Source organism: Thunnus thynnus, chromosome 1 (assembly GCF_963924715.1).
Source record: "Thunnus thynnus chromosome 1, fThuThy2.1, whole genome shotgun sequence".
NCBI lineage: Eukaryota > Metazoa > Chordata > Actinopteri > Scombriformes > Scombridae > Thunnus > Thunnus thynnus.
The window spans coordinates 6,769,243-6,795,247 of NC_089517.1; the positions used below are offsets into that span (position 1 = coordinate 6,769,243).

Genomic DNA, 26,005 nt, shown 5'->3' on the forward strand with positions numbered 1-26,005 from the left:
TCTGTGGAACTGAGAGACGATGATTCTCTGTTAGTTTGACACATTGCACACGGTTGTCATTTGATCCATTATTAATATTAATTGACCATTAAAGAGAATAAGTTTACAGACATCCATCACTGAATGTCAGGAGCTTATTGAAATGATGTGACATTAAGTCTTGTAATCCTTAACACTTCGTTATGTATTACAAACTTGATCTATAACTGTGTGTCTGAGCAAGTCTGAAATATTTATAAACAATATTTGAGACGTCTGACACATCATTATATGTTCATTTTGGATGTTTTAAAGTGTTTCTTTGCTGGTCATGTTTTTGCAAGTTTGACAGTTAAACCAGAAACTTAATTTCAGATGCTTTTTTTTTTTTTTTTTTTTTTTACCTCTAGGTGTTTTTTTCGACATAATCTAAATATCAAGTGTAGGCATGTTTTACAAGCACACATCCACAGCTTCTGCACTAATTGGAAAACGTGTTAATTTGGTTCCACCGTTTTTTTTTTTTCCTCAAGTATTAATTTGTGGAGACGGGAGACTAGATGGGGGGAATGACAATTTAATTTTTCTTATACAGTCACCTCTTTTAATTTACATGGTGTCATGTAGAATATCCTGTTTATGCTGGTTAGAAAGACTATATTTTTAGTATTGAGCTGTGAAAAACACCCCTTAAATTAAATGTTTTTGGTTTTTTTGTCTTCTTAAATCTTAACACAAATTCAAATCCGTCTTCTTGTGAGATACGACAAAACACGTCTCTGCGCCCGCAGTTCTCGTTCTTCACACGGGGGTTGTTTTGATTTTTTCTTGCTCTCTTTCATACCCCAGTTTGTAGGGGAAGAATAAAAAAATAAAAAAATAAATAAATCTAGGTGTATCACTCCACATACCCTCTGTAAGATGTATCACGGTGGCAATAAAAAGCAGTAGAAATTCCCAATAGAGTAATGGAGATGGAGTTGTTTGATGGTAATTATGTTTTCTCCACCTTTTTTCCCCGCCTGGTGGTAGTGCAGAGAATGATTCGCTTTCGCTAGTGTGTGTGTTTGTGTGTATGTGTGTGTGTATAAATGGATGCGTGATCCAGTTAGAGTGCTGGGGGACTGAGAGAGACGGCGCTCTCATATAAGGTTAGACTGGAATTTATGATCCTGAGACGCGACAAGAGCTAATTTAGAGCAGCGGGAATGAAACTTATAGACCGGGGGAACCATGATTCTTTCATTTTCACTATTAGAGAACACACACACACACATGCACGCACACACTTTAGATGGATGTGGTGGATATTTTTTTTATCTGTATTGAACCTGCATATTTTGATTTTTTTATTCTGGTGTGTTTAGTTTCTATTAGTTTTTTTTCCCAATTGAGAACCTAACCAGTGCAAAATTGAGCAGTGCACTCGCATCTCTCTTTTCACTTACTGTCGCCAGTCAAAATCATGTAAAGTTTTATTGAGTTCTTTATTCAGCATTTTAATAATTTTGCCTTCTCGGCATGCATCATAACCTTCTGATAATACCGGCCAGAGCAGAGGAAGTGTTGCCCTCTTGTCTGTCGCTGTGGGGTCAAAGTCTACAGTTTATTCTATAAACTAATCCAGCTTGTAGACAAACATGGACGTCTCATTATAAACCTGCACAATAGGAGAGTGTCGTGTATGTAAAGGACTTCGCTTTTGGTGATTTGGTGACAGTTTTCCCCCAAAAATGTGTCCAGGAAATCCTGTAAAATCTGCTACATGTCATCTAGATGGCTTAACTTTAAGATTTCTATTGATTGATGCCCACTTTAATCAAATATGTCGACATATTTTTACCTGCATGTCACTAAAACTACATCACTGAGCTACTATCTTCATCTACTCTGACAATAAACTAAAGCAAAACCATGAAGTCACTAGGTTTTGATACATCTCCATGAAATCTGTCATATGTTGAAGATTTTTCATATTTAATATATTAAATCTGATCATAATGCAACAAATAATTGATTGCAAATTTGTGGATTTATAATTATAATTTAGTAAATTCTACAGAGTGATGCAGGACAGACCGTAATTACTACACAGCTCTGCACATTCATCATAAAGAGGTCGGACTGTGGTAGATTTTGTTTTTTTGTTTGTTTGTTTGTTAGTTTTTTTGCCCAAAGCTGATGTCGGAACCAATTTCAGACTAGTGTTTTTGAGAGCCGAGTAACATCCACATTCACACGGGCTTCCTTCATCTTTAGGAAGCGGTGATTGCTGACTGTGATCAATCCAAACATCAGTGCTTTCAGTCAATGAAACTGTGTTCAGCTCATAGCCGCGGGGATGTGTTTTCAGCAGGGGTGCCGCGTTCTCAGCAACTGCAACAACAACAACAACAACAACACCCCCCCCCCCAAAAAAAAAAAAAAAAAAATCACTCGAACAAAAACACATGATACAGCTGCACAGCACAGTATTGGCTTCATAAAATATCGTAAATCACATCTCGACAGCACTATGTGAGGTTATGTCAGCCAAACAATATGAAAGAAAGTATGAAGTAATGTCTGAAGATGTCATAGAGTCATCACTCATGACAATACTTCAAAAGGGGGGCTGCTGCTGCTGCTGCTGCTGCTGCAGGCTAAAAATAATGACATTTGAACTTAAGTATTTTGTTCAAATCTGGTCCAAACCTTCCTGTTGCAGCAGATCAACACAGACAAAATACTCTAGCAAACAATACAAAGCATCTGTAGGGAAAAAAGCTAATTCTGCACGCCAAAATTTTATATGTATACACATAAATATATCTCTGGTGACAGTAACCAGAAGAGATGGGGTGTAACTAGACAGTAAAATCTTGCAGCAATGCAAATACCTCAACTGCCTGGGTCAGGTTTGCTGCATCAGTTTCAACTATGGTTCAGTTTATGCTACACATAAATCAGCCTGCGGATTAGCCTATACAGCACCTACAGGCTAAAAAAAACAAAAAGACAGAAGGGAAGGAAGGAAGACTGGAACAGAATCAACAGGAGGCCCCCAAAAAAACAGACACCACGGGGGGAAAAGAGAAATACAGAGAGAGAATGGAAAGGTGATGAAGGCCAGACCCTCTCGTTGAGTGCTCAATCGGCCGGAATAAAGTAGTAAGTCAGTTTTGTGATGGCGAAAAAGGGAGCCAGGACAAATCACCCCGACAGAAGGGGGGAGCGAAAAGGGCACAGCAGCAAGTTGAAAGATGAGGGGATGAGAATTGTGATAGATGTTCTTCTCTATTTAGTTCAGGTTCACGTGCTTTTTTTTTTTCCAGCCGCCCAACGTCTGCAGAGATGGACGGTGGTCCTCTGGGGTCAAGCAGAGCCGTCAGATGTGGTTGTAACCTTCCCTGACTGTCTGAATGGAGAGTATTTTTCCCCTCCACTTATCTGAGGTTTTTTTTTTCCTGGTCCGTGGTCAGGGTTAGGAATACAGAGGAGCTACTGAGGGAATGATGAACGCTCCTTGTACAAAATTTTCAGGACAACCCGCTGTTGTGCGGAGCTGCACGATATGAACAGAATATGCAGTGTGTGTGAAGAATTTGTGTTTGAGTCTGGACGCTTTGATGAAATGCAGGTATGAGCCCTGGAAATGAAAAGATTGCTTGTTGTGTAATGTAATCAGAATCATTTAGACTTTATTTTAGATTGAATTTAACACCCAGATGATCTCAACAACAATGTTCCACATGTTCAGTGTACGCTCTGTCAAATATAGATTCAGTAAAAACTTTTATGAAGCAATTAATTTATATTCTGGGATAAGTCAGGCATTTACATAGCAGCTGCCTCAAAGTATAAGCCTGAATTTTCCATGACTGGCTGTTAGTTCACATCAATAATTGCATTTTTTTTTGGAAAGAACCTTTTTTTACGAGAAGCGGTCTTAAAAAACAGCATAACAAAAGAGGAAATAGGGCAAACATTTCTGCTTGATGTTTTAAATTAACGATAAATAATGCCGCTCTAACAGGAAGTTGTGAAAAGGACAGAAAATTGAAAAAAGTCAAACAACAGCCTCTTGAATTTTAGTTTAATTGGCCTCTTAGTGTTGTCCACCTCTGATACAAGAAACTTTTCTTTATAGATCACAGTGACAGAAGAACACTCTGCTCAAGTTGGAGCCTACAATGGTTTATGCAAATTTGATTGTGCAGATCTCAGAATTAGGCTTCAAGTAATATTGAAAGAACTTGATTGGAGAGTTTTAGTGCTGTCTAAATGGTTTTAATGGTTTCAGCAACTCTGAAAAATAAAATTATGAGGGAAATTTTTAGCTCAAAACTGTTGCACTTGGCCAGATTCATACCATGAAACATGTCGGCCTTTGCTTCAGTCAGCTTCTGCACAGAAATGTCATTAGCAGCTGTATACTGATCATCCACTGACATGGTGTTAGAGAATTCCTCTCTAACAAACCTCATGAGTATGAGAAGAAAAGTGGTACCTAACAGTGTTGAGAGACTAGATCCTTACACACGGACATATCAGTGTCCATCCACCCTCTCACCAGTTGTTCTGTTCTCTTCCAGGCGGCCTCCCGTACGAATTTAAGGTGGTAATCGCCGGGAACCACGAGCTGACCTTCGATAAGGACTTTATGGCAGAGCTGGTCAAGCAGGATTACTACCGATTCCCCTCGGTCTCCAAACTCAAACCAGAGGACTTTGACAATGTCCAGACGCTCCTCACAAACTGTGTGTACCTGCAGGACTCGGACGTCACCATAAAGGGATTCCGGATATACGGGGCGCCATGGTAAGAGACCAGAGACTGTTCTAACCTCCCCTCCCCCCCCTTTTTTTTTTCCTCAGAACTACTCTCACCACTTCTGCCTTTCATAAACCACCGAATCACATTTCTGTCTCGTCATGTTGTGGATCCCCCGAGGTGAAAGTGTGCTTTCCCTTCTGTCGGTGTCTGGCTGTTTTCCAGCTCTCCTCCCAGCAGTATCTCCGTAACACCGCTGTACGCTCTCAGCGAGGGGGCCTCTCTTAACATACAGGGTGCTATTCCCAGCTCGCACATTCCTTTATGAGCTCAGGACCTTCGCCTGCTCCCGGGGCTTACGTTACACCTGTGTTTTGACACGAGGTTAAGTGATACGCGTGGTACTGGGACACTCTGTCAATAGGCTCTCAGGTGTGGAAAGAACACGGGGAAGGAGGGGAAGGCTGGCGGGGGGGTGTGATTGGTTGAGGAATGGTGTAAGCAGCGTGTATTCAACAGACACAGGCGGGTGGGAGTGTTGTCAAAGTGAAAAGTGTTTGTGCAGAGAAAGTGTTTGTTGTCAGGATGAACTAGACCTATGTTGTATATGTTGTTGAGTTGTGTACTGACATTATCCCAAATGTTTCCAGCAATTTTCAAACCCAGAGAAATCTGTAATTTTAATCAAAGTAACGGTTTCATTCGGTTGCATGTCAATGGCGTTATACCTCCTCTACCAAAGAGTAAACATGCACAAGATGCATACGGCGGCGCTGTGTTTGTCCGCTACAACGGCGTCTACCAAAGAGTAACTTACACACATACAAGATAATACATCGGCGTTGTGGTTGTTCCACACAAACTGTTATAAATTGACTTTTATTCAGTTTTAAGCCACATTTTCATGATACATTTAGGTCGCTTTTAACTATATCTTTTAGCCGGAAGAAGGATTTTAGTCATTGTGGACGTCTGGATCTTAAGTCGTCAGAGAAATAAACTGGGCAAACATTAGCAGCAGCTCGGCTAACAGCTCCTCCAGGAAGTCCGGTGGTCACCAAACATTGTCAGAGAAATATTAATATTGTTTTTGGAGAGGAGGAGACCTCTGCGGATAATTCGGCTCCCGGGAGAAACCGACCGAACGTCTGGATCTAAAGTTATAAGAGAAATAAACCGAACAAGTGTTAGCAGCAGCTCAGCTAACAGCCCGTACCAGACGTCCGGTGGTCGCTGTACATTGTCGGAGAAACACTGATTTTTAGGTGAAACAGCTTTATTCAGTGTTTTTACTTGTAATCTCCGGGTCCGTTTGTTCTGGAGAGGAGGAGACCTCTGCGGGTAATTCAGCTCCCGGTAAAAACATCTGGAGTAATCCTATCCCAGTGAAGCTGGTTATTTAACAACGAAGACAACAACTCCCATGATCCCTTGCTACTTCACACCATCATCACACTCTGTCTTTTGTTATTGTTTTGCGGCTAGCGGCTGAAATTACATATTGTACGTTTAACTTCTTATTAAACCTCAAAAGTCAGGCATGACAGTGTTAAAACATTGTAACCTGTTTTCATGACTTAGTGTAAATTTCAAGCAACACATACGGTTGTATTTAAAAGAACTGTTGGGGAGAACGTGTTTCCCAGGAGTATTATTATAATTTTTTTTGTTTTGGTTTAAAAGCAATGCCAATATCCAGTATTTTTACACCTATATCACACAAAACCGCTATGCTTTTTTCTGTCTTGGAATGAAAAACAGATGAAAAACAGGTTGAGCTTTTCACACCTGCCTGTTTCACTTCAGGAGGCTACGATGCTTCTGTTCTGTCACTAATTAAAACTAACCTTACTGTCTTTTTTGAAGGGAAATGAATCTCGCAGGCAGGTGAAGCATAAAATGCACACACAGACCTGCACATAAGACACACAAAACATAATAAAAGACATAAAACAAGTGATATAAATGTATAAAACTGCTCAACATACCACATAAACTCACATTAGGTACAGTGCATAAAAGCGTAACATAAAACCTGGATTGCATTACATGCTGAAAATGATATCACCGTGGCATTTTGCATTACAGTAAGTAGGGAAGGAACAGTTAGTTTTCTCATGAATTAATATTAATAGTCCCTTTTTTTTCTTTCACTTAATGATTTAAGCCTGCTGTCATAGAGGTGCAAAGCGCAGTCAGTTGTTTAAATCTGGATAATGCTGCACACTCGAGGCCAGTCTCTCTACTCAAAGGTATTTATGGTGTTGCACTTGGTTGTAAAGAGAAAGTGATGGATGTCGTTGTGTGAAGAATGAAAAAAGAGAGCTTGTCTTCTCTCTCACCTCCACACACTGATAGTCGACTTCAGAAAGTTACAAGTTACTCTGGGTGGACGGGGTGCATTCCCATCAAGTGTTTTTTGGTGTTTTTCAGGCAGGTGAAATTACTTCATGGTCTTAACTTGATTACTTAACCATTCACATCGTTGACCTGGATGTTCACTTCTGTGGACGCTGCTCCGATAGTGAGTCACGTGAGAGCATCTGCTTCTCGGTGAAGTTGGGATGCATGAAATTAGCCCCAGTTTGCTCAGTCAGAGCTCAGACGGTCGTTAGTATTTAGGAAGGTCGCAAATCTTCGAATTCCAAGTTGTCTAAGACAGCAGCGTTAGAAAGACCTCTGTAGCCCCCCCCCCTCATCTCCGCTTGAGGCCGGCGGCTCAAGGCTACATTAGCCGCTACTAGCATAACACAGCTGAGTCTCTGACCAAACTGTTGTTGGTTAAGTGGCATTGTGGGTAATGTAGGCACTAGGGTCATACATCATGAGTATGACAGTGTTACAGGTGTGAATTGCTGAATATTTTAATATTGAGAAGCAGAGAAAAGCAACAACTCCTCACATTAGAGACGCTACAGTTAACACAATGATAGATCAGTGATTAAATTCAGATTTTGATTCTATTTATTCCCCTTTGATCAATTAACAAATCTATTAATTGACTGATTCATTAATTATTGCAGCATTAGTGTTTCTTTTTCCACATGCTTTTGTATATGTATTACTGGAATGCACGTTTTGTAAATAGCGGTGTCTTCTAATCCCATGTGGGATAAAACTACAGTATATATATAAACTAAACTAGTATAAGATGACAGAATTCCTCAAATATTCCTTAATCGTCACGTTTGTCATTGTCTCTTTGCTGCATTCACCTTTGCTAAATTTTCCACTAGTAATAGTGCTGTAGTTGTAGTTGCTGCTACAGTATTTGAACAGTCCTGCACTGCAGCTGTGTGTTGTGTGATGGTCGAAGCTGGAAGTGCCCCCCCTCCTCTACCCCCCCGTCCTGCTGTGACTCCCTCTGCTCTCTCTGCACAGTGGTTCTCACAAGTCTGCTGCAGACTTAAAATAACTATTTAGGTCACACCTTCATCCTTTAGCGGCTATAATTAGCAGGTTTGCAGCCTCGCTTCAGAAGCGGCCGAGGACATTGGCAAGGAGGAGGAAGGGGGCAGATCCTAGCATTCCTCAGACATCACAGCAGCAGGAAGCAGAGATTACCCTCTCTTTTTCCCCTCCATCCTTCCTCTTTTCCATCCTTCTGTTTGAAAGAGGAAGGATGCTGTCCCCCCCCCCTCCTCCCTGGTGGGTGTTTAGTATGAGGGCTGGTAAGTGTCTGTTGTGACAGCTGGGGGTCTCGTGAGAGGCAGAGTGGACAGCTTGGCCGCCCCCTCCTTTACCCCTCCTTGGCTTCCTCACCTCCTTCACACCCATATGCCACTGTGGCCTGAGGTCTGGCCTGCTTGTCCAGTGTGAGGTCTCACTTAGCCCTGCAGTGACCCTTCACTTCATCAACAGCTCACCAGCTCGCCGCCTGGGTGGCCGAGCGCCGACCGAGCTCTCAGCGGTTCTCTGCTGCAGGCCGGGACGCGACAGCATCACTCAGGAAATGTAGCGTGTAACTACCACCTGATAAACACTGCTGTAGCTGCAGTGGCCTGCCCTGCTGCTGCTGCTGCAAAAGCTGCTGCTGCAAAAGCTGCTGCTGTATATCGAAATAAATCTTACCCACCAGCTCTTTTCATCTTATCACTCACCTGTTTTCAGTAAAAACGGCTCAAGTTCTCCATTAAAAGAAAAAAATCCTATATTCTGGTCCAGTTTAATTCCTCATTCTGAAGAGCTACAGTGAAGATAATATCAGTACTAATTAATCTCTGTTTTTGAGTATTAAGTTATTGATGCATCAACAGAGGGTTTTTATGTTGTAGGTAGTATTGTAGCGTTACGTCTAACCATTTCTTACACTAGATGTGATTTTCTCATCATAGGTTTCCATTTAAAATTCAGTGTTTCCCCTGGGTTGACTGCTTTGGAGCATGTGGGGGCATATGAAAAACTCAAGACAGAGACTGCTGGTCCACCTTAAAAAGTCAGTCCACTTCAAGTTAGCCTGGTCAAGTTAAGCTAACGCGTTGTTGGTAACTTCGGGGCGAACACCCTTCAATAAATGAGTATTTTCTTTGTCTTGAGGAGCTGCAGCATTTATTAACGGACACACAGCCTGTATTGTACATTTACTGCCAGATTGACAATTTACTGCTAAACTTTTCCTCTGCTCCACTCGCGTTCACGTCATGTTTCTGTCGCTCGCGCAACTACACACGCACATTTACACACAGGTACACACACACGCACTGCTTTATTCCTTAACAGAGCTACGCTACTCTTGTACCTTTCACATAGATGTCCTTTGAAGAACGAAGAGAGGGAGGATGACAAAAAAAAATCCACAATAACGTAGGGTGTTATTGTGCTCGTACAGTGTGCGAGTGAAAATCATCAGTAGCCCGTTGATATTAATGATCGTGCACAGTCTGTACCTTAAAAATATACCTCAGTACAGTACTTAGGTTCATTTGCTTCATCCATCTCTGTGTATTTAGCAAGAATATTACAAATTTTTAGGGGCTTTACTTTTCCTTTCCCAAGATCGTGATTGAAATGTACAGTATTAATTTTGGAGGAAATGCGTCAATAATGGCTTTGAATTATGTGTAAATCATAAACATCTGAACATTTCTGAACTCATGTTATGTCCCACCACCATCCAGCTCATCCTGCCTGTTTCTTCTAAATGTTCTTGTTTCTTTTCTAAAAAGATTTTTCCTTTTTTTTTTTGGAATTCATGACGCCCTCTGCGTGTAACAAGAAAAAACAGATTGTTCCCTCTTTGAATGAAAATACTTCTCAGTGTACAGTCAGTCTCAGCACCACAACACAAAATACTGTATTTAGATAATCACCAGATCATGGGGAAAACACACACTTAGATGTTCTCTTCACAGCCCTCCCTCTGCTGTGTTCCACTGAAATCCACTGAAATGATAAATTATTTGTGTTTAGCATTAACTGCTGGATCAGTTAGTCAGATTTTTTTTTTTTTTACCAAAAGAGCAAGCAAGACTCAAAGTTTTGATATCTTAGAAATCCTCTGGAAGCAGCAGGTTTTTATCTGCACGAGACGGAAGGAAACATTCTGCTCCGACTGACTGATTAGGCAACATTACACCCTTCTCTTCATCGCTGCTTTGCACCATTTCCCTTAATATTTTTATCAATCCATCATTTAAACGTCTGTTTTAAAGGTCCTGTGGATAAAAAAATGACATTCTGCTGCAGCGCTTCTCAAACATAATCCGTTTGATAATTATCTGCTGCAGGTTGTCGGTTCAGCATGTGGCCGTTTACGGCAGAAAGGTTCGGATTTACCACCGAGGGGACAGTTGATGCAGCTCGTTCGGTGCAATAGGTATTTTCAGCACATCCTCGTCTGCTCTAGTCATTACTTTCCCCTCACACTTTTTCCCATGCAGATAGTTTCATCTTTTTATCTTCTAAAACTGAGGAAGTAAAGCCTGAGTTCTGAACTCAACCAAACCTTTTCACTTACTCAGCTTTTTTTGGTTACTTAAATATGTGTTCAGGTTGAATTTGTGCCAACAAGTTGCCTTAGTTAATTAATCTCACTAGAGTGTCTAAAAACTCAGTGGGATACCAAAAAGAAAAAAAAAAAAGCTTCAGCGTTGAGGAGAAAATTGCCCAGATGTTGGAAATCTGAACGTGCCTCAGGCTGTAGGTTTTCTGCTAAAAAATAATCATAGATGAGATTTAATGTGAATGATGGGAAGTAGTTTAGTTGTTCTCACCTTTATGACACAATTTCAGTAAAGTCAGGAAATACACGACCATCATAAGGCTCTTTACATTAATTCCCAAAACAAAAAAACTGTGCTCAGATAGCTTTTATTTTGAAATGTGAGTCGAGATGCAAAGGTGCAAGGAAATGCGATTTTTTTTTTTTTTTCATTCTGTAATTCGAACTACCTTCACTTCCAGATGAATTAAAATGTTGGATTCTTGAAAACTAAAAAAATAAATGTATCTACTGAAACATGAAGATAAAGTTTTATATGACAGCAGGGTCGTAGGAGGGACTGTTGATGATATTTGGTGCAGTTTCTACATTTACCTGCATGGTTACTATTAAAAATGCAATAATTAAGCTGTTGGAATTAACAGATGATAAGAAACATTAACAAAGACGCTGAATATACTTTATCATTTATGTGTGATTTAATGACTGTGAGGTTTCACTCTGTTAAAACTAATTTTCCCGCTCTTTAGCAAACAAACCGACTTTATAAGGCAACACTGAACATTTTAATATTTCGTATCGCTCTGCTCTAAACATTTAGAGTCAGTCTCTGTTCTGACCCTGTGCACTCTTTGCTTGGAAAAAACGAGGTGATGGAGTGAAAGCAGTGTACCGTGAAAGACACACAACACACACTGTTTAATGACAGATGCTTAACAGACCAAATACCTAAACCTCCCTCTCTCTCTCCCTGTACTCATACACTCCCACACACACACACCCACAAACACACACACACACACACACGCTGTGGAAAGATGTACAGGCTTCTGCACCTTGTCAATCAAACCTATTTTTAAGGGGAGTTGAAGGTCTCTTGAAACTGAACAGTTAACTTTTTCATGAACTCTTTCTGCTCCCGACAACAACATTTCCTCTGAACTCATTTAAAGTTTTTTTTTTAATTATTCTTTTAATGCAGTAGATTCATTTAAGTATTTTGCCCCTGTAAAAATTCTGGTTATTGCCCTTTTGTAAATGGTAAAAAGTTCCAGTTGATCAGTTATCAGATGGCGTTTTCTGTCAATGAAACACTTATAACACACAAGATCTGTTCTGAAATATTAGATCATTATAACCTTAAGACATATCGAGAGAAAACTAATCTGTGAATGTATCATTTATCAGCTGAAAATCTTAAATATTTACTGATTTACAAATGACCGTTTTTAATTTCCCAGAGTCAAACTTGACGTCTTCAGATGTCTTGTTTTTGTTTAGGGCTGCATCTAATGATTATTTTCATTATCCATTAATCTGCGGATTATTTTCTCCATTAGTTGATTAATCTTCGAGTCTTTTTGAAATGTTGGAAAATAGTGAAAAATGCCTGTTATGATTTCTTCAGTTGTGTTGTTTAGTCTGATCAAGACACAGTCACAGAAAAACTTTAAATCCTCACATTTAAGAAGCTGCAACCAGCAAAATTTTAGGCGTTTTTACTTGACTTACTGACTGCTGACTCATATCCTGTCGATTTTTACTAATTGCGGCTCTAATTGGAAACCGAATCCATTTGGATTTTTGGACAGTCGGTCAAAATAAACGAGCAGTTTTTGAAGACTAAGCTTGTGATCTGTGTCGGTCGTTATTTTATCGACTGAATCACTAATGTATGAGAGAATTAGGGGAATAATCTCATGATATTAGTCGCGGCACACACCCATACATACTCAGACATCAGTACAGAAGGAGTGACGGCAGGATGTTCACAGAAATGTGAGGAATCCTGCTGGTTTCGCAGGCTCTGATAAGATCTGCTGACTGATTCAGAGCCGAGAATTGTGTGTGTGTGCGTGCGTGTGTGTGTGTGTGTGTGTGTGTGTGTGTGTGTGTGTGTGTGTGTGTGTGTGTGTGTGTGTGTGTGTGTGTCTTTCTCTGTAGGGATTAACCCATTTTGTGATTCTGGACTTGACCACAACTTAACTCCCTGGTCGAAGGTCAAACTGTTGCTGCTCCCTCTGCTGCCTCCCTGATCCTCCCTGCCCTCCTCTGCCTCATCCACCGGGGAGGGGAGTCTCTACCCTCTCCTCCCTTCTACTCACTTCCTCTCCTGTCATCATTTTTTTTCCTCCTCCTCCTCTGCAACCTTTTCTTTCTTCTTCTTCTTCTTTTTTTCTTTTTTCTCCCAACCCATTGAACCGAAGACCTCCTTTTCTCTATTCGCTTATTTTGTTTCTTCTCCTCATCTCTTCTTCTTTCCCTCTTTTCCTCGCGTCACGTTATTTTTCTCCTCCCCTCATTTCCCGTCATTTCTTCTCTATTTATCCTCTACCTTCCATCTCATTTTCTCCCCCCCTCAGCCTCTCCTCTTCCTTCCCAGTACTTACTTTGGCTCCTATTAACCAATGAAACGGCAATCAATGTTTGGTTGGTTTATTCGATAGCAAATCAGTCTACTGGCTTGCCTTTGTGCGTGTGTGTGTGTGTGTGTGTGTGCTTGTGCGTGTGTGTGTGTGCCTCCCAGAGGCAGCAGATTAAATTCAACTGCCCTCATTTGACTCTCTGAAGCTCACCTCAGGGGAAACCCGGAGGGCCAAATGCAGATTTGTCATTTGCAGATTTTAGTTTTATTCATGTATTCATTTTTCACTGTAAAGGTCAGCCGTGTGTGTGTGTGTGTGTGTGTGTGTGTGTGTGTGAGAGAGAGAGAGAGAGAGAGAGAGAGAGAGAGAGAGAGAGAGAGAGAAAAGAGAGGAATAGTCAGTGGTTTGAATATTGGTGTGTTTAGCCACGGTTGTTTTCATTATGTGGAGGGCAGAGATGTTTGAGATTTGTTTTCCTGTGGACTTGCTTTACCTCTCTCTCTCTCTATCTGTCTACATTTTATAGCCAAAAGTATGTGTCTGTGTTTCCCACATGTTGAGAATTTACTTGTGGTGGTTGGTTGTAAACATGGTCAAAGTTCCAATACTTGACATTAACGTATGTATAAATGCTCCCTGCAAGTCAAAACCCAGGGCTTCAACCTGCTATAAATGCTCATGTGCTCTGTCTGTTCTGTAGCCTTGGTTGCTAAGGTCGTTGCTAAGGTTTTTCCATGTGTTGTTTGTGTTTTTCATATTCCGAATCAGATTTCAGTTCGAACATGTGCGGATGGATTTGATAAAAGTTGATATTTTTAGTAAAGAACGACAAAAACAAAGTCAAATCTTACTACTTTAGTGGATTGTTTATTTGGCCCCGGAGCAGCCAATCCTGACGCAGCTTCCTGGGGATAACCAATGAGAAGAGAGTGGGCTCATCAGGAGGGGGGGGGGCCTTAAAGAGACAGGAGCTAAAACAGCCTGTTTCAGACAGAGGCTGAACTGAGGGGCTGCATAAAGAGTGAATATAAGATAAAGAAGGAGTTTTTAACCATAAATTGTTAATATACCGCAAAGATATTCCAGTAGAGCCTCAGATTAAAAATATAGACCTGGAAATGTGCATAATATGTCTCCTTTAATGTTACAGCATGCCAAAGTGCTTTGCAAAGACAGAGAATAACATTAAAATAAAAAAACACAGACATAATTATGAGGATCAAAAGGAAATGAATAAATATGTCGAATAAAATAAATAAAATCAGAGAAAGTACAGCATTGCACATGGAACAAATAAATAATACAGTGTGACAAGTCATGTCTTCATGATGATTATTAAAAGGCAAAAGAAAAGAGATGTTTTTAAAAGCTCTTAAAACGATCAGAGGGAAACTATGCCACAGTGGAAACTAAGCAATCAATCCTGGGTTTTAAGTGGGAGTGTGGAACGAAGAGCAGCATTCGGTCAGCTGATCTGAGGGGGAAAGAGGAGTTCAGAGACATAAGCTGCCAATCAATTCAATGCTTTAAAAAACAAATAAAATATTACTATTACTATCAGGCAATAGTCGGATTCCAACGTTGTGACAGTGATATGAGGAACATCTTTTCCTGCTCAAAGCCAGGTCGTTAAATGAAACTGTTTTTAAAAAACTCGATGAGACTGCACAGAGCCGTGACCTCGACCTCATCCAACACATTTGGGATCAATTGGAACAGCGACTGCTCGCCAGGTCTTATCAGTGGCCAATCTCACTAATGCTCTTGTGGCTGAATGGGAGCAAATCCCCGCAACCAGGTTCCAAAAATCTTTGTAGAGTTTGTGTTAGCAACAGATAAACATCCATGATTTTGGAGAGACATGTTAAGATTTAATATAATGTTCAGGTGTCCAAATACTTTTGGATATGTAGTTTATGACCTGGAAAAAAAAAAAAAAACTTGTTAGCTCCGTCATTCTCCTTCACTCTCAGGAAGTGGCCTTTTGTTGAATGAATATCCTGGCGCTGTAAAATAAGGACCACCCTGACCCTTAAAACACACACACACACACACACACACACACATACACACACACACACACACACACAGAGAGTTACTGTCCTTCAGGGAAAATGCAGTTTCAACAGACAGTCTGTAGTCGCAGTATTGTTTTAATGAGCTGTTTTAACTGTATTAGAATATTTTCTAGAGAAACATAAACACTCAATAACAAGTCATGTCCTCATTATGAACAGCAGAATTAATTTTACATAAACAAAAAAATAGCCTGAAACCAAAAAGAAACAAACTCAAAACAGATTTTAAAAAGTTTCAGGAACAGTTTGGTTTAAATTTTAAATTTAATATGGACCTTAAGTGTGTCATAGTCATCCAGTCTGCAGCAGCAAGAAGGAGAGTTTGTGTAAAGTTTAACAAATATTCACAGAACTGATACAGACGTTGTTTCATGTCTTCTGTTTGTCTAAAAGTGTCTGAAATTTAATTAAAGATATTGATGACAACATAGATGTACAATCACAATTTTCTTTTTATGCTTCCTGCTTCCTGTGTGACAGGCGACGCCGGAGATTTATGTTTTCAGGTTGTCCGTCCCGTTCTTGTGAACGTGATTTCTCAAGAACGCCTCGAGGGAATTTCTTCAAATTTGGGCAAACATCCACTTGAACTCAAGGATGAACTGATTAGAATTTTGTGGTAAAAGGTCAAAATCACCGTGACCTCACAAAACACATTTTTGGCCATAATGTAAGAATTTATACGCTAATTATGACAAAGTTTCACACAAATGTCTCATAGGATGAAATGATGACGTGATGACATTTTATATCCAGAAGGTGAGATCACTGTGACCTCGTTATGTTCTGCAGAAACACTTTTTCTGGCCGTTATTCATAACACCATAACTCAGGAACAGAAGGAGAGATTGTGACCGTATTTCATATTTGGTCTGATACTGAATCAGTGACACTAATCTTGGGTTCAGACCTTGAAACTGTGGTGATTGTTTAGATCTTTTGTGCTGTCGGGTTGAAGACGTGTGTGAAGCATTTTAGAATTTGTAGCGTATTTGCAGCAGCGTCCACATCTGAAGCATCATTTACTGTCATGGCTATAACTTTGTGCTCTATCAGAATCAGTTTTATTGCCCAAGCATGTGAACACATACAAGGAAAAATACACTTAATACCTTTTTATTAAATTCCTGCAAAGTCTCCACCACAAATATTATGAGTCTGGACAGACATGGACGTAAAATGCAACTTGACTGGTTGGCGGAGGCAGACGACCGCAAGGCAGTATGTGTAGTTTTTATCTAAATGAATCTATTTCTTTCAAATTCAACTTTTTTTTTTATATAGTTTATAGAGCTCAAAGCAATCAGGATTATTTACATATATGGACAATTTATATCTCCATATTTAGAGCAGCATTATCTTTATCTGAGAGTTATGATGAGGGGTTTTTTTACAGTTTATTATACAGTAATCAGAAACATAATGTCTTTATGTATGACAGATTTTGGTCGTATTCACCTTGCTTGTATTTATTCAGACATGAGAGCTGTGAACCATGATATTTTCAACATTACAATCTGTGATAATACAAATAAAAAGACATTTAGGTCAAGTCCATTTTTATTTGTTTAGCCCAAATCACAAATATCTCTCTATCTAAATACCTTCTATTCTTAGACCCTCAATTCAGATTAGTAAAAACTCCCTAAAAAATCTTTTTAACAGGAGAAAAATAGAAGAAAAGCAGGAAAAGTAACAGATATGCAATAGAGCAGATAGTAAAATTACAGTATGGAGAAACAGGATGACAAAATTATAGATAAATTGATACTGTATGTAAAGAATATAAAGAATAATTAATGATTATCATTTAGCCTCTACCTCTAGACTAAACCTAATATTTAGCACTTGCTTCACTCACCTGTTACTTTAAACTTGCAATACATTCAGACCCCTGTGAGTTTATTTTAACTGTATATACATACGTAGCCACCTCTTTTCCAAACTATTGTATATATACCGTGCGGACAGCTCTATAACACGTGATTTTATTTTTTAAAATTTTGACATTAGGTTTTTGTTTTCATTCGTCCGTGTCGCTGAGATCTGACATTTGTGTCGGCTGCTTTTAGCTTAATCACCCCTAAGTCACCTCTTCGCCGGCGCCAGCCTCTGTCAGTTTGTGTTGGCCGCCTGCCCACCCACCACACACACACACACACACACACACACACACACACTATTTTCTCTGTCAGAGTGTGAGCACATGGCAGCGTTACCTCCGATGAGGCAATGGTTCCTGACAAATGTCCGTCACTGAAAAGTCAAGGGCTTTATGGCCGCTTTGCCCTCGTTTTTCCTTTTTTTTTTCTCTCTCTTTCTCTGCAGAGACATCGTTTCAGGAAACTTTCTGAACTTCTGAAATGTCACATTATGGTTTTAAAACCATGTAGCGAATGAAACAGTTTCTATTTTTTTTTTCTTTATTTGTTACTTCAGATAACTACACACTTGATTTTTGCATGAAAATTGTAACGTATCAAATTAGAGAAATTACTAGAAATTGCATTTTTCCTGTTTTTCCTGAACACAGCAGGAATGTTTGTTTTATTCATTAAAAAAGTTGGAAGTATTAGATGAATAATTGGCTTCCTGTTTATTATTTTTTCCTCCATTACTTCTGTGAAAGTGTATACACGCTCTCTCATTCATATAAACATGTGTTTGAGTTGTATGACTCATAGTTGGCGTGTTAGAATACAGCAGATTGTAATTTTTGCTCCAGAAAATGTGTAATTAACGTTTTAAAGACATTTTTTTTGTCTTTTATATCTCTTCAGTTCATCCCTACCTGACTACAGAAGGATGTAAAACAGATTTCCTTCTGATCAAAAGATGCCGACGGTGTTGTCAGTGATGGTTTGGATTAATTAATCTTTTCTAAAACTACTAGAAATAAACAAAAGCACAGTTAGAAACTTGTATTTCAAGTAACTGTCTTGAATACATCGGCTACAAATACCAATGGGGGAGTTATTATGGAGATATAAAAATATATTTACTTAATCCCTTGTGGAGGCATACATGCTGAAAATGTTTCCCTCTTTGCGTCTGAGGAAACATTCAAAACCTCGTCAGAAAAACACACAATAACTGGTTGTAAAGCTGCAACCTAGTTAGTTTTTCCTCAGCGGTTCTCCTGGAAAACTTTGTTTTCAGTCGCTTTAATTATAGCGATATTTCAGAAGTAATGAGATAATGATTTATTGATATTAAAAATGTGACACCTTTACTTAATGGAGCATGAAAATAGAAATCGTCAAGCATCTGTCAGTGGGTGCAGGATCGTGTTGGAAGTTTCAGCGTGCATGTGTGTAGTTGTTGTCGTTGGCCTTGCTTGGTGCACCCATGGGTGCTGGTGCAGCTGCAGGTGGTCGTCAGGTTACAGACAGGGTGGGGGGGTGGGGCGGGGGGGGGGGATCAGACTGCCTGGAGCCTCCTGCAGCTGGTGATGAAGGCTGCGGGGAGGGGAAGGGGGGGTGAGGGGGGGTTTGTTGGCGCTCTGTACTTGCAGGCCGTCCAGGTCCGCAGCTGTAGTGTGTGTGTGTGTGTGTGTGTGTGTGTGTGTGTGTGTGTGTGTGTGTGTGTGTAAGTGTTTCCCCGTGTGTGTGTCAGCTGAGTGAATGAGAGGGTTAAGTGATGGATTTGTCATCGCGCCCTCGCTCTCTGCAGTATGACGGCTCGCAGCGTTCCCTGCTAAATGACTCACCCTACACACACACACACACACACACACACACACACACACACACACACACACACACACACACAGGTCTGTTTCTCACATGGCTCTTATGCAACAAAAACATGAAAATGCATTCAAAAATGCAGCATACTAGAAAACCAACAAACTACGTTATCACAGACGTGTGTTTACACTAAATCTTTCACATGTCACTGACTCCTCTCGGTGCACCCCACCCCAAGGTGAGCCCCCAATATGTCAGAAGGAGACTGATGGGTCCTCGCCGTCGTTTAATAAAGCTCTCCTCCGTATCCTTGTGTGCATCAGTCACCAACCGGGCAGGCAGAGGAGGTTTGCCACACGACACAGCCGGCAGCTCCATCAAACACAAGCCGGACCTGGAAAAGGGCTGACACATTCAAAACCCACAACACCAGACTCACTGCAAAAAAAAAAGAAGTTTAATAAGGAATTTAGTCTGGTTTTCCAGTTCGAACATATTTAGTTATTGTAAAGCAGACAGGGGGAGATGTTTTTGTCACGTTTTCGTTGTTATCTTGATGTAAAACAGGTGATCCGCTGGCCGGTTTAACTCGAATCAAGCATCACTTAAAACACACCAGGCGGCTTCTCAAAAAGGTTGAATTACCTACTTAGGTGACAGAATTATTCACACATGTTCAAGAAGAAAGTGTAAAAAAAAAATTTACACAAAAGAAAAAGGAAATCTTCCAACAGGGAAAAATCATGTTTTCCTTCGCTTTGTTCCACTCTTCTTCTTCTTCTTCTTCTTCTTCTTCTTCTTCTTCTTCTTCTTCTTCTTCTTCTTCTTTTTCTTTTTTTTGTTGTTTCTGGTGCAAATCAAGTCATTTTAACAATTGTGTTGACATTTTCTTGACACTTGTAGCAGGATCCAAGGAAAGCAAGACCAGTCATTTAGTCTGGTATTGATCCAAACGTTTGGATGTATTGATTATTTTGGACTGAAGGGGTGCACTGTGTCTTCAGTTGTAGCCATTTGTCTTTTCTCATTGGAGAATCGTTTAATTTATATAAATACACTGGCGAAAATGATATGTAGAGCAAAGGTGTCCTTGATTTTAGCCTTTGTGGGTAATTTGACCTGCTGCTCTGTTTGTCTGTCAGCATTATCAAAGGATGATTTTTAATCTGTTTATGTCAGCAGCACAGTTCTCCTGTGAGGTTTCCCACCTGGAACGTGATGTAAGCCAAAAAAACTGAGCGCACAGAAGAATAAAAGTAATAATTTGAAATAACGGAGAGAGAGAGAGAGAGACAGCCGGCGGTCTGTTTCTGCTTTCTAGTTGTGTAGCAGACTGTTATCGCTGCTCTGAGGTCAGATCGGTGTTTGTCACTGACAGCGTGGACAGACTGTAGTTACAGTACACACACACATACACACACACACACAGGGCCTCTGGCTGGAAGGTAATTGTTCCTGTCGGTTTGCATGTCTGCACCCGTGTGTGCGAGAGCTCAGTCGATCCCGTCCGAGGTGTCGACAGGCTCGTCCCTTTGATGGCGACGCTGAGAGACAGACGAGGAACGCCGTCTCTCTTCTTCTACTTGTGTGACCAAACTTGTGGAAACTAATGGATATAAAATGTGCATGATTTTTTACCTGATGTTCCAGGCACTAAATTGTTGCACGTTTTGTGATAGAAATGTGTAGAAAACTGGCAGCTTATATGATTTGTCTGGCTCTTTTCACCTAATATGGTTTCCATCTTTTATCTGGAAGCCCCTTCGTTTTCTTCACAAGTGTGAGAAACACGCATCCATCTGTGGCAGTGACACACTTATAAAGGGAAACTTCAACCAGTGCTGTATCATTACAGTGTGGGTAGTAGATGCAAATGAGCAAAGTTTAACTTCCCTCCATGTCGCCTGCACCCAGAGCTCCCTGCTCATTTGTGTGGGTGACACGAAACACGTCTTTGGTGATCTGCGTTAGACTACAAACCACTCATTTTACTTTGAAATCAACCTTGTGTGTTTAGGCTAAATGTAATTGAGAACTTTTGCTTGTTTTGTTAAAATGACATATGAAATTTGTAGTTATTTGTTATATATTTCAGTGGTATCATTCAAGTAATCTCCAGATGTACAAAACTTTAATTCTTGTGTATTTTCTGTACTCATGTTGATACAAAAGCTCTACCAGCGAGGGGAGTTTCAAATTAACGTAAGACATAAACACATCATGTCCGATTATTATTGTATATTCAGTTTGTCAGTGTGTATTTGTACGTCCCTCTATGAGATGAACCACAGTAGGAAGAACAGCAGTAGAGGAGGGAGCGTGTAAACCCCCCCCCCCCAATCAACAACAGGAAACAAGCCCATAACACAAGGGTTTTTTCTGGCTGGGATCTGGATGTTGACATCTGACAACCAGCAGTTCCTCTTGTTCAGAAAGCCGAGCGGTACAAAATAAAGTCTGGAAACACTGCTGATGTAGCTGTAGTGTCTGTACACCGTTGACTCGCCCCCCCCCCCCCCCCCCCCCTTACCCCCCCCGCCTCTCCGCAGCCTGTGCAGTGTTTGACCTCCGGGGTCGACGTGCTGCTACAAGTCTGACCAGCAAAAAACAAGAGACCTCTGAATCTATGTGACGTCTGTTTACAAGCTCCGGTTCACTTGTACTTGACCAAATACATCAAGGGACTCTTTTACACTGTGGTTTAGACCTTTTTTTTTTTTGGTTGAGCATGATAAATGGCTTTCTTCAGCACAGTTGCTCCCTACCTACCTCAACACCGGCATCCTCGAGATATCTCCAAGAGAACACACCAAGGTCCGGTTCCACTTTGCTCTAAAAAGAACGGACATGTAAAGGTCAACAGCGTTCCTTTGTTCTGGTGAACAGAGAGGATCATTCATATGTGAGGTAGAGAGGGAAGCTCACTTCTCCACCTACATTTTTTTTTTTCTTGCTGTGACATATTTGGCCCCTCGCTGATGGCCTTGCATGTTCTCAGCAGCGTCCCCGCTCTTTCATCGCGCTGAAAGGGGCTCTGAAGTGCAAGTTTCCTATAGATGTTCTGCTACCGCTGTTTGAAAGCTTTTCTTCTCCCCTCCCCTCCCCTCCTCCCCCCCTTTCCACCTTTTCTCTTATGTCTCTATGCTTTCTCTCCCATGTCATTGAGTGGATAAATGTGCGGAGGCGTTTTTATCTCTCGAGAAGACAACTTGGAGAGAAGAGGTGGAGGGAGGATGTAGAGACTAGTTGGGTGGGGGTGGGTGGGTGGGGGGTAGCAGGTTAATGAGGGTGGAGGAGGGAGGTCTTTCAACCCGTTTCACAGCGGCTACCTGCATGTCAGTGGTTGTGTGTGGCGACCTTTGACCCCTGGGTTGGCAGGCTTCTGTGGCAGCGTCAGCTTTAATTAGTGAGCCACACGACTCGACACTCTGCAGAGCCTCTGATCCTCCGCTGCAGACACTCAGGGTCAGGCCGGACCAGGCAGAGGGGACGACAGATGCATGTAATGACACACACACACACACACATATATATACACACATATATACACATACACAGAGGGTGAGATCATGCAGTTCTCAAAGATGGGACCCCAAACATTTTACTTATTCTGTTTCCATTTAAGCTCATCAATTCTGATTCTTTTTCAAATCCTGCTGCAGTTGTCATTCCCTTCATATTATTTGAAAGCAAATAAAGACTTTCAACAGATTCAGGAGGCCGTGAACAGTTATTTAAAGTGAGATAGGAGACATTTGCAATTCTTGTCGGTAAAAAGGAAAACTAACAACTGGAATAAAACCACTAGAGCGCTAGAGAACTCAGGGGGCATCACAACTACAAGTGGGACTTTAAAAAAAATGTAAATATAAATAAAATGCTGCAGGAAATCTGATATCGTAGCATCACGGATTGATTGATGGACTTCCTCCCTCGCGTATGAAATACTGTTTTCCTGCAGTGTGTCTCGTTGAAGCCCGACTTCAGCCGTGAAAAGTCATTTTCATCAAATTGATAAGCAAGATGGAAAAAAAAACATGTTTATCAAAAACTTTGATTGTCGCAAATTAGGAACCAAATTGAAAAGGGATTCATGCCCGGAGCCTGCTGTCCACTGGACACAACCTCAGACTGATCAGCTGCTCCGCTGGAGCAGTCGGGGGTTAAGTACTTTGCTCAAGGGCACCTCAGCGATGATAACGAAGGAGGCGGAAACTCTTATCGTCGTCCTCACACATTCATCATAGATCAATTTGACTTCTCTGTTTACCAGCGTTGAGGTGAAGTGAAATAATTTTTCTTTCTGTTCCGTTCTGCTCAAAATGTTTTCTGCTCGTAGATGAATCACCGGACGTCAGAATCCCAACATGTCTGGCGTCTGCATTGCATTCTGGTCTGATGAAGCTGCTTTTGGTGTAGAAACGGTGGAATTGTCCCTGTGTGTGTTTGTTGAATAAATATAAATGTGCAGCTCTATAAAGAAGCCCTGCATCTTAAATTCTGAGGGACTGACTCTAAAATCTGAAGCTTACTGTTTTTATGGTTTTGGTTATGCACCTTAGTTCCAGTTGTATAAAAAATATATACCATGTAGGGCTGAGTGATGTGTTGAATTAATTGATGAACTTAATTTTGATGTGTAAAATGTCTAAATTATGAAAATCAAGTTCTTACAATAAGCATAAAAAGATTATGTTCAGTCAGAAAGTAACGTAGAGGGTAGCTAGTAGTTTACTGTCTTGAGTCACATAAATTGTGCTGTGATTAGTTAAACTACGTGCTGTTGCGTCTACAGGTGACTTCCTGTTTCTGGCTTTCTCATAGTGAAATTAGCAGATTGAAAATGACAAAACAAAAGTTGAGATTTTATTGTCCAGCCTTAATACCATGCAATGAGATTGAACCAAATGTTATTTGCAGTGTAACAATTTCTATAACTTCAAATAGCAGCCTTGGTTTTAATGTTGATTTATTTCATCTTTGGATATGAAATACATTTTGAGACCTTGGTCCTTTGGGTCTGATCTCTTCGGGGAGACACTAGAGGACTGTCTGCATGAACAGCCAGAGTCTAAACTTCTTCCCGTATGGAATCATTTCTGTTTTCCTCTGCGGTCCAGCTGCTGTACTTTTCCTGCGGCGGCTGTACAAGACGGCCTTCAAAGTGCGCTACGTTTTCAAGAGGATTAATTAGATAAAACAGAGTGTTTGCTCACTCCTTAAAGTGTTTGTGTTTTCTCTTGCAGGACTGTGTGGCTGTGTTTTTTTTTTGTTGTTTTTTTTCCCAAAGAGAATAATCAGTGGCATTAAGGAATAATGAAAGGATTGGTGGGTGGTTTGGAACATGTGGGACCAAGCTGCTGTTTGTGGCTGCAATGTGGATCCATGCAGTGTTGATTTACTGTGTGTGTGTGTGGGTGTGTGTTAAGCTTCCTTTTAGTCAAAGTGTCATGTTAGTATCGTAAATGTATTTCTTATTGTTTCCATGTTAACTTGTATAACAGTTGAGCTTTCTCTAAAATCTTTGTAAAGTCCCCTAATGAGTTTATTACATCGTGTTTGTCATCATATTGACCTCCAGCCTGCAACACTGTGACTTTGGTTTGTTCGCAGTAGAATTAGCCGTTAAGCCCGAACAGAGATCAGCTTCTTCTTTCCAGCGTTGCCTTACGAAGGTGAAATTGTCAAAACCGGTCTCACAGCAGCATTTTTGCAGCAGCTGCAGCTCTCACAGGTGGATGAAAAACACCTCTGAAGGGCGTAGTTTCTCTAAAACACAAACATTTCTTCCACACTACGCTATCTGTCCAGGAATTGGTTGAAAATAGAGCTTTTGATGTGCGTGTTTTGCGGCGGTTGTGAAAGTGAAAGTCCAAATGGGTGGGAAAAAAGACAAGGAACCACCACAACACTGCTGCAATCCTTTTAATTAAAGCAGGAAAAAGATTGTTGTCAAGCAAATGGACTGAGATGTGTGAGAGGGAGAATGAGCGAGGGATGAAAAGAAAGCCGGCGTGAGGAATACAGCGGGGGATTAAAGACAATGAGCGAGTGTTACAGACCCCTGGCCAGCTTGCTGCTGTAATGAACATTAGGGCTGCGGCATAAATTTAATGACCTGTGAAACAAACAGCGTGGCTGAGACCAGTGCCTCTGAATGCTAAGTGGCTCTATTATTAATACCAGCTCAGAGATGCCACTGTGTAAACACACACAGTCTCTTTCCCCCCGCGAGCCCCGTTAAACACAAGGCGGCCGTGCGCTGGCAGTGCACCAGCTCACCGCAGCTCTCTGAAACGGGGTCACGTCTCCCTTTGTACCTGCAGAATTAATGGCACATCGCCCGTCAACTGTATACCTGTGCTAACTAACGGGATATGAATAGCATCGCTGCTAATGGCTGTACAGGTTAGTCACCTTGATAATGAATAGCTTAGCGATGGGGCAGGTGAGCAAGCGGTAATAAATAGGTTCCATGCTGCTCACAATTTAACAGGTTAGTGAGCGTGAATGAATAGCAGAGTTCATCCTACACTGTTTGGTGCACAGCGTGTTTCTGAAGAACAGTGAGTCAACACACGCAGGCAATTTATGAAAGTTTGCTCGTTTTATCTCCGAATTTTAGTTTTATTTGTTAGTACAAGTAAAAATCAAACAAAAGGACATAAAAAATAACATGAAACGTAACGTGCAGGGAGAGAAGTAGCTCAAAAAGGACTTTCATTTCATTAATGTACCTCTACTTTGATAATATGAAAAAAGAAAAACACACTAAAATACCCACACAAAACTATAAACAAAGGTTTCTTTAAACACGTTCCAGAGGACTTTCTCATTTTAACCAAATGAGAAAAAAAGATTTCCATAAGTTAAAAGCCCCTTTATCTTATTAAAACTGACCTCTGATAGTAAAAATGGATTTTCAAAATAAGACGTGAAACGACCTGAAAGATTTCCATCTCTGAATTGTAACTTGTAATA

General features: G+C 40.7%; 1 protein-coding gene across 2 annotated transcripts in view; it reads left to right on the top strand.

Annotated features, from left to right (window-relative positions):
- The window catches only part of mpped2a (metallophosphoesterase domain containing 2a), an 80,194-nt gene that overhangs the window by 34,487 nt on the left and 19,702 nt on the right, over window positions 1-26,005 (top strand). For both annotated transcript variants that reach the window (XM_067616539.1, XM_067616460.1), the window contains one exon: window positions 4,554-4,779. In XM_067616539.1, the coding sequence (XP_067472640.1) occupies window positions 4,554-4,779 (226 nt within the window). The remainder of the gene's footprint in view (window positions 1-4,553; window positions 4,780-26,005) is intronic.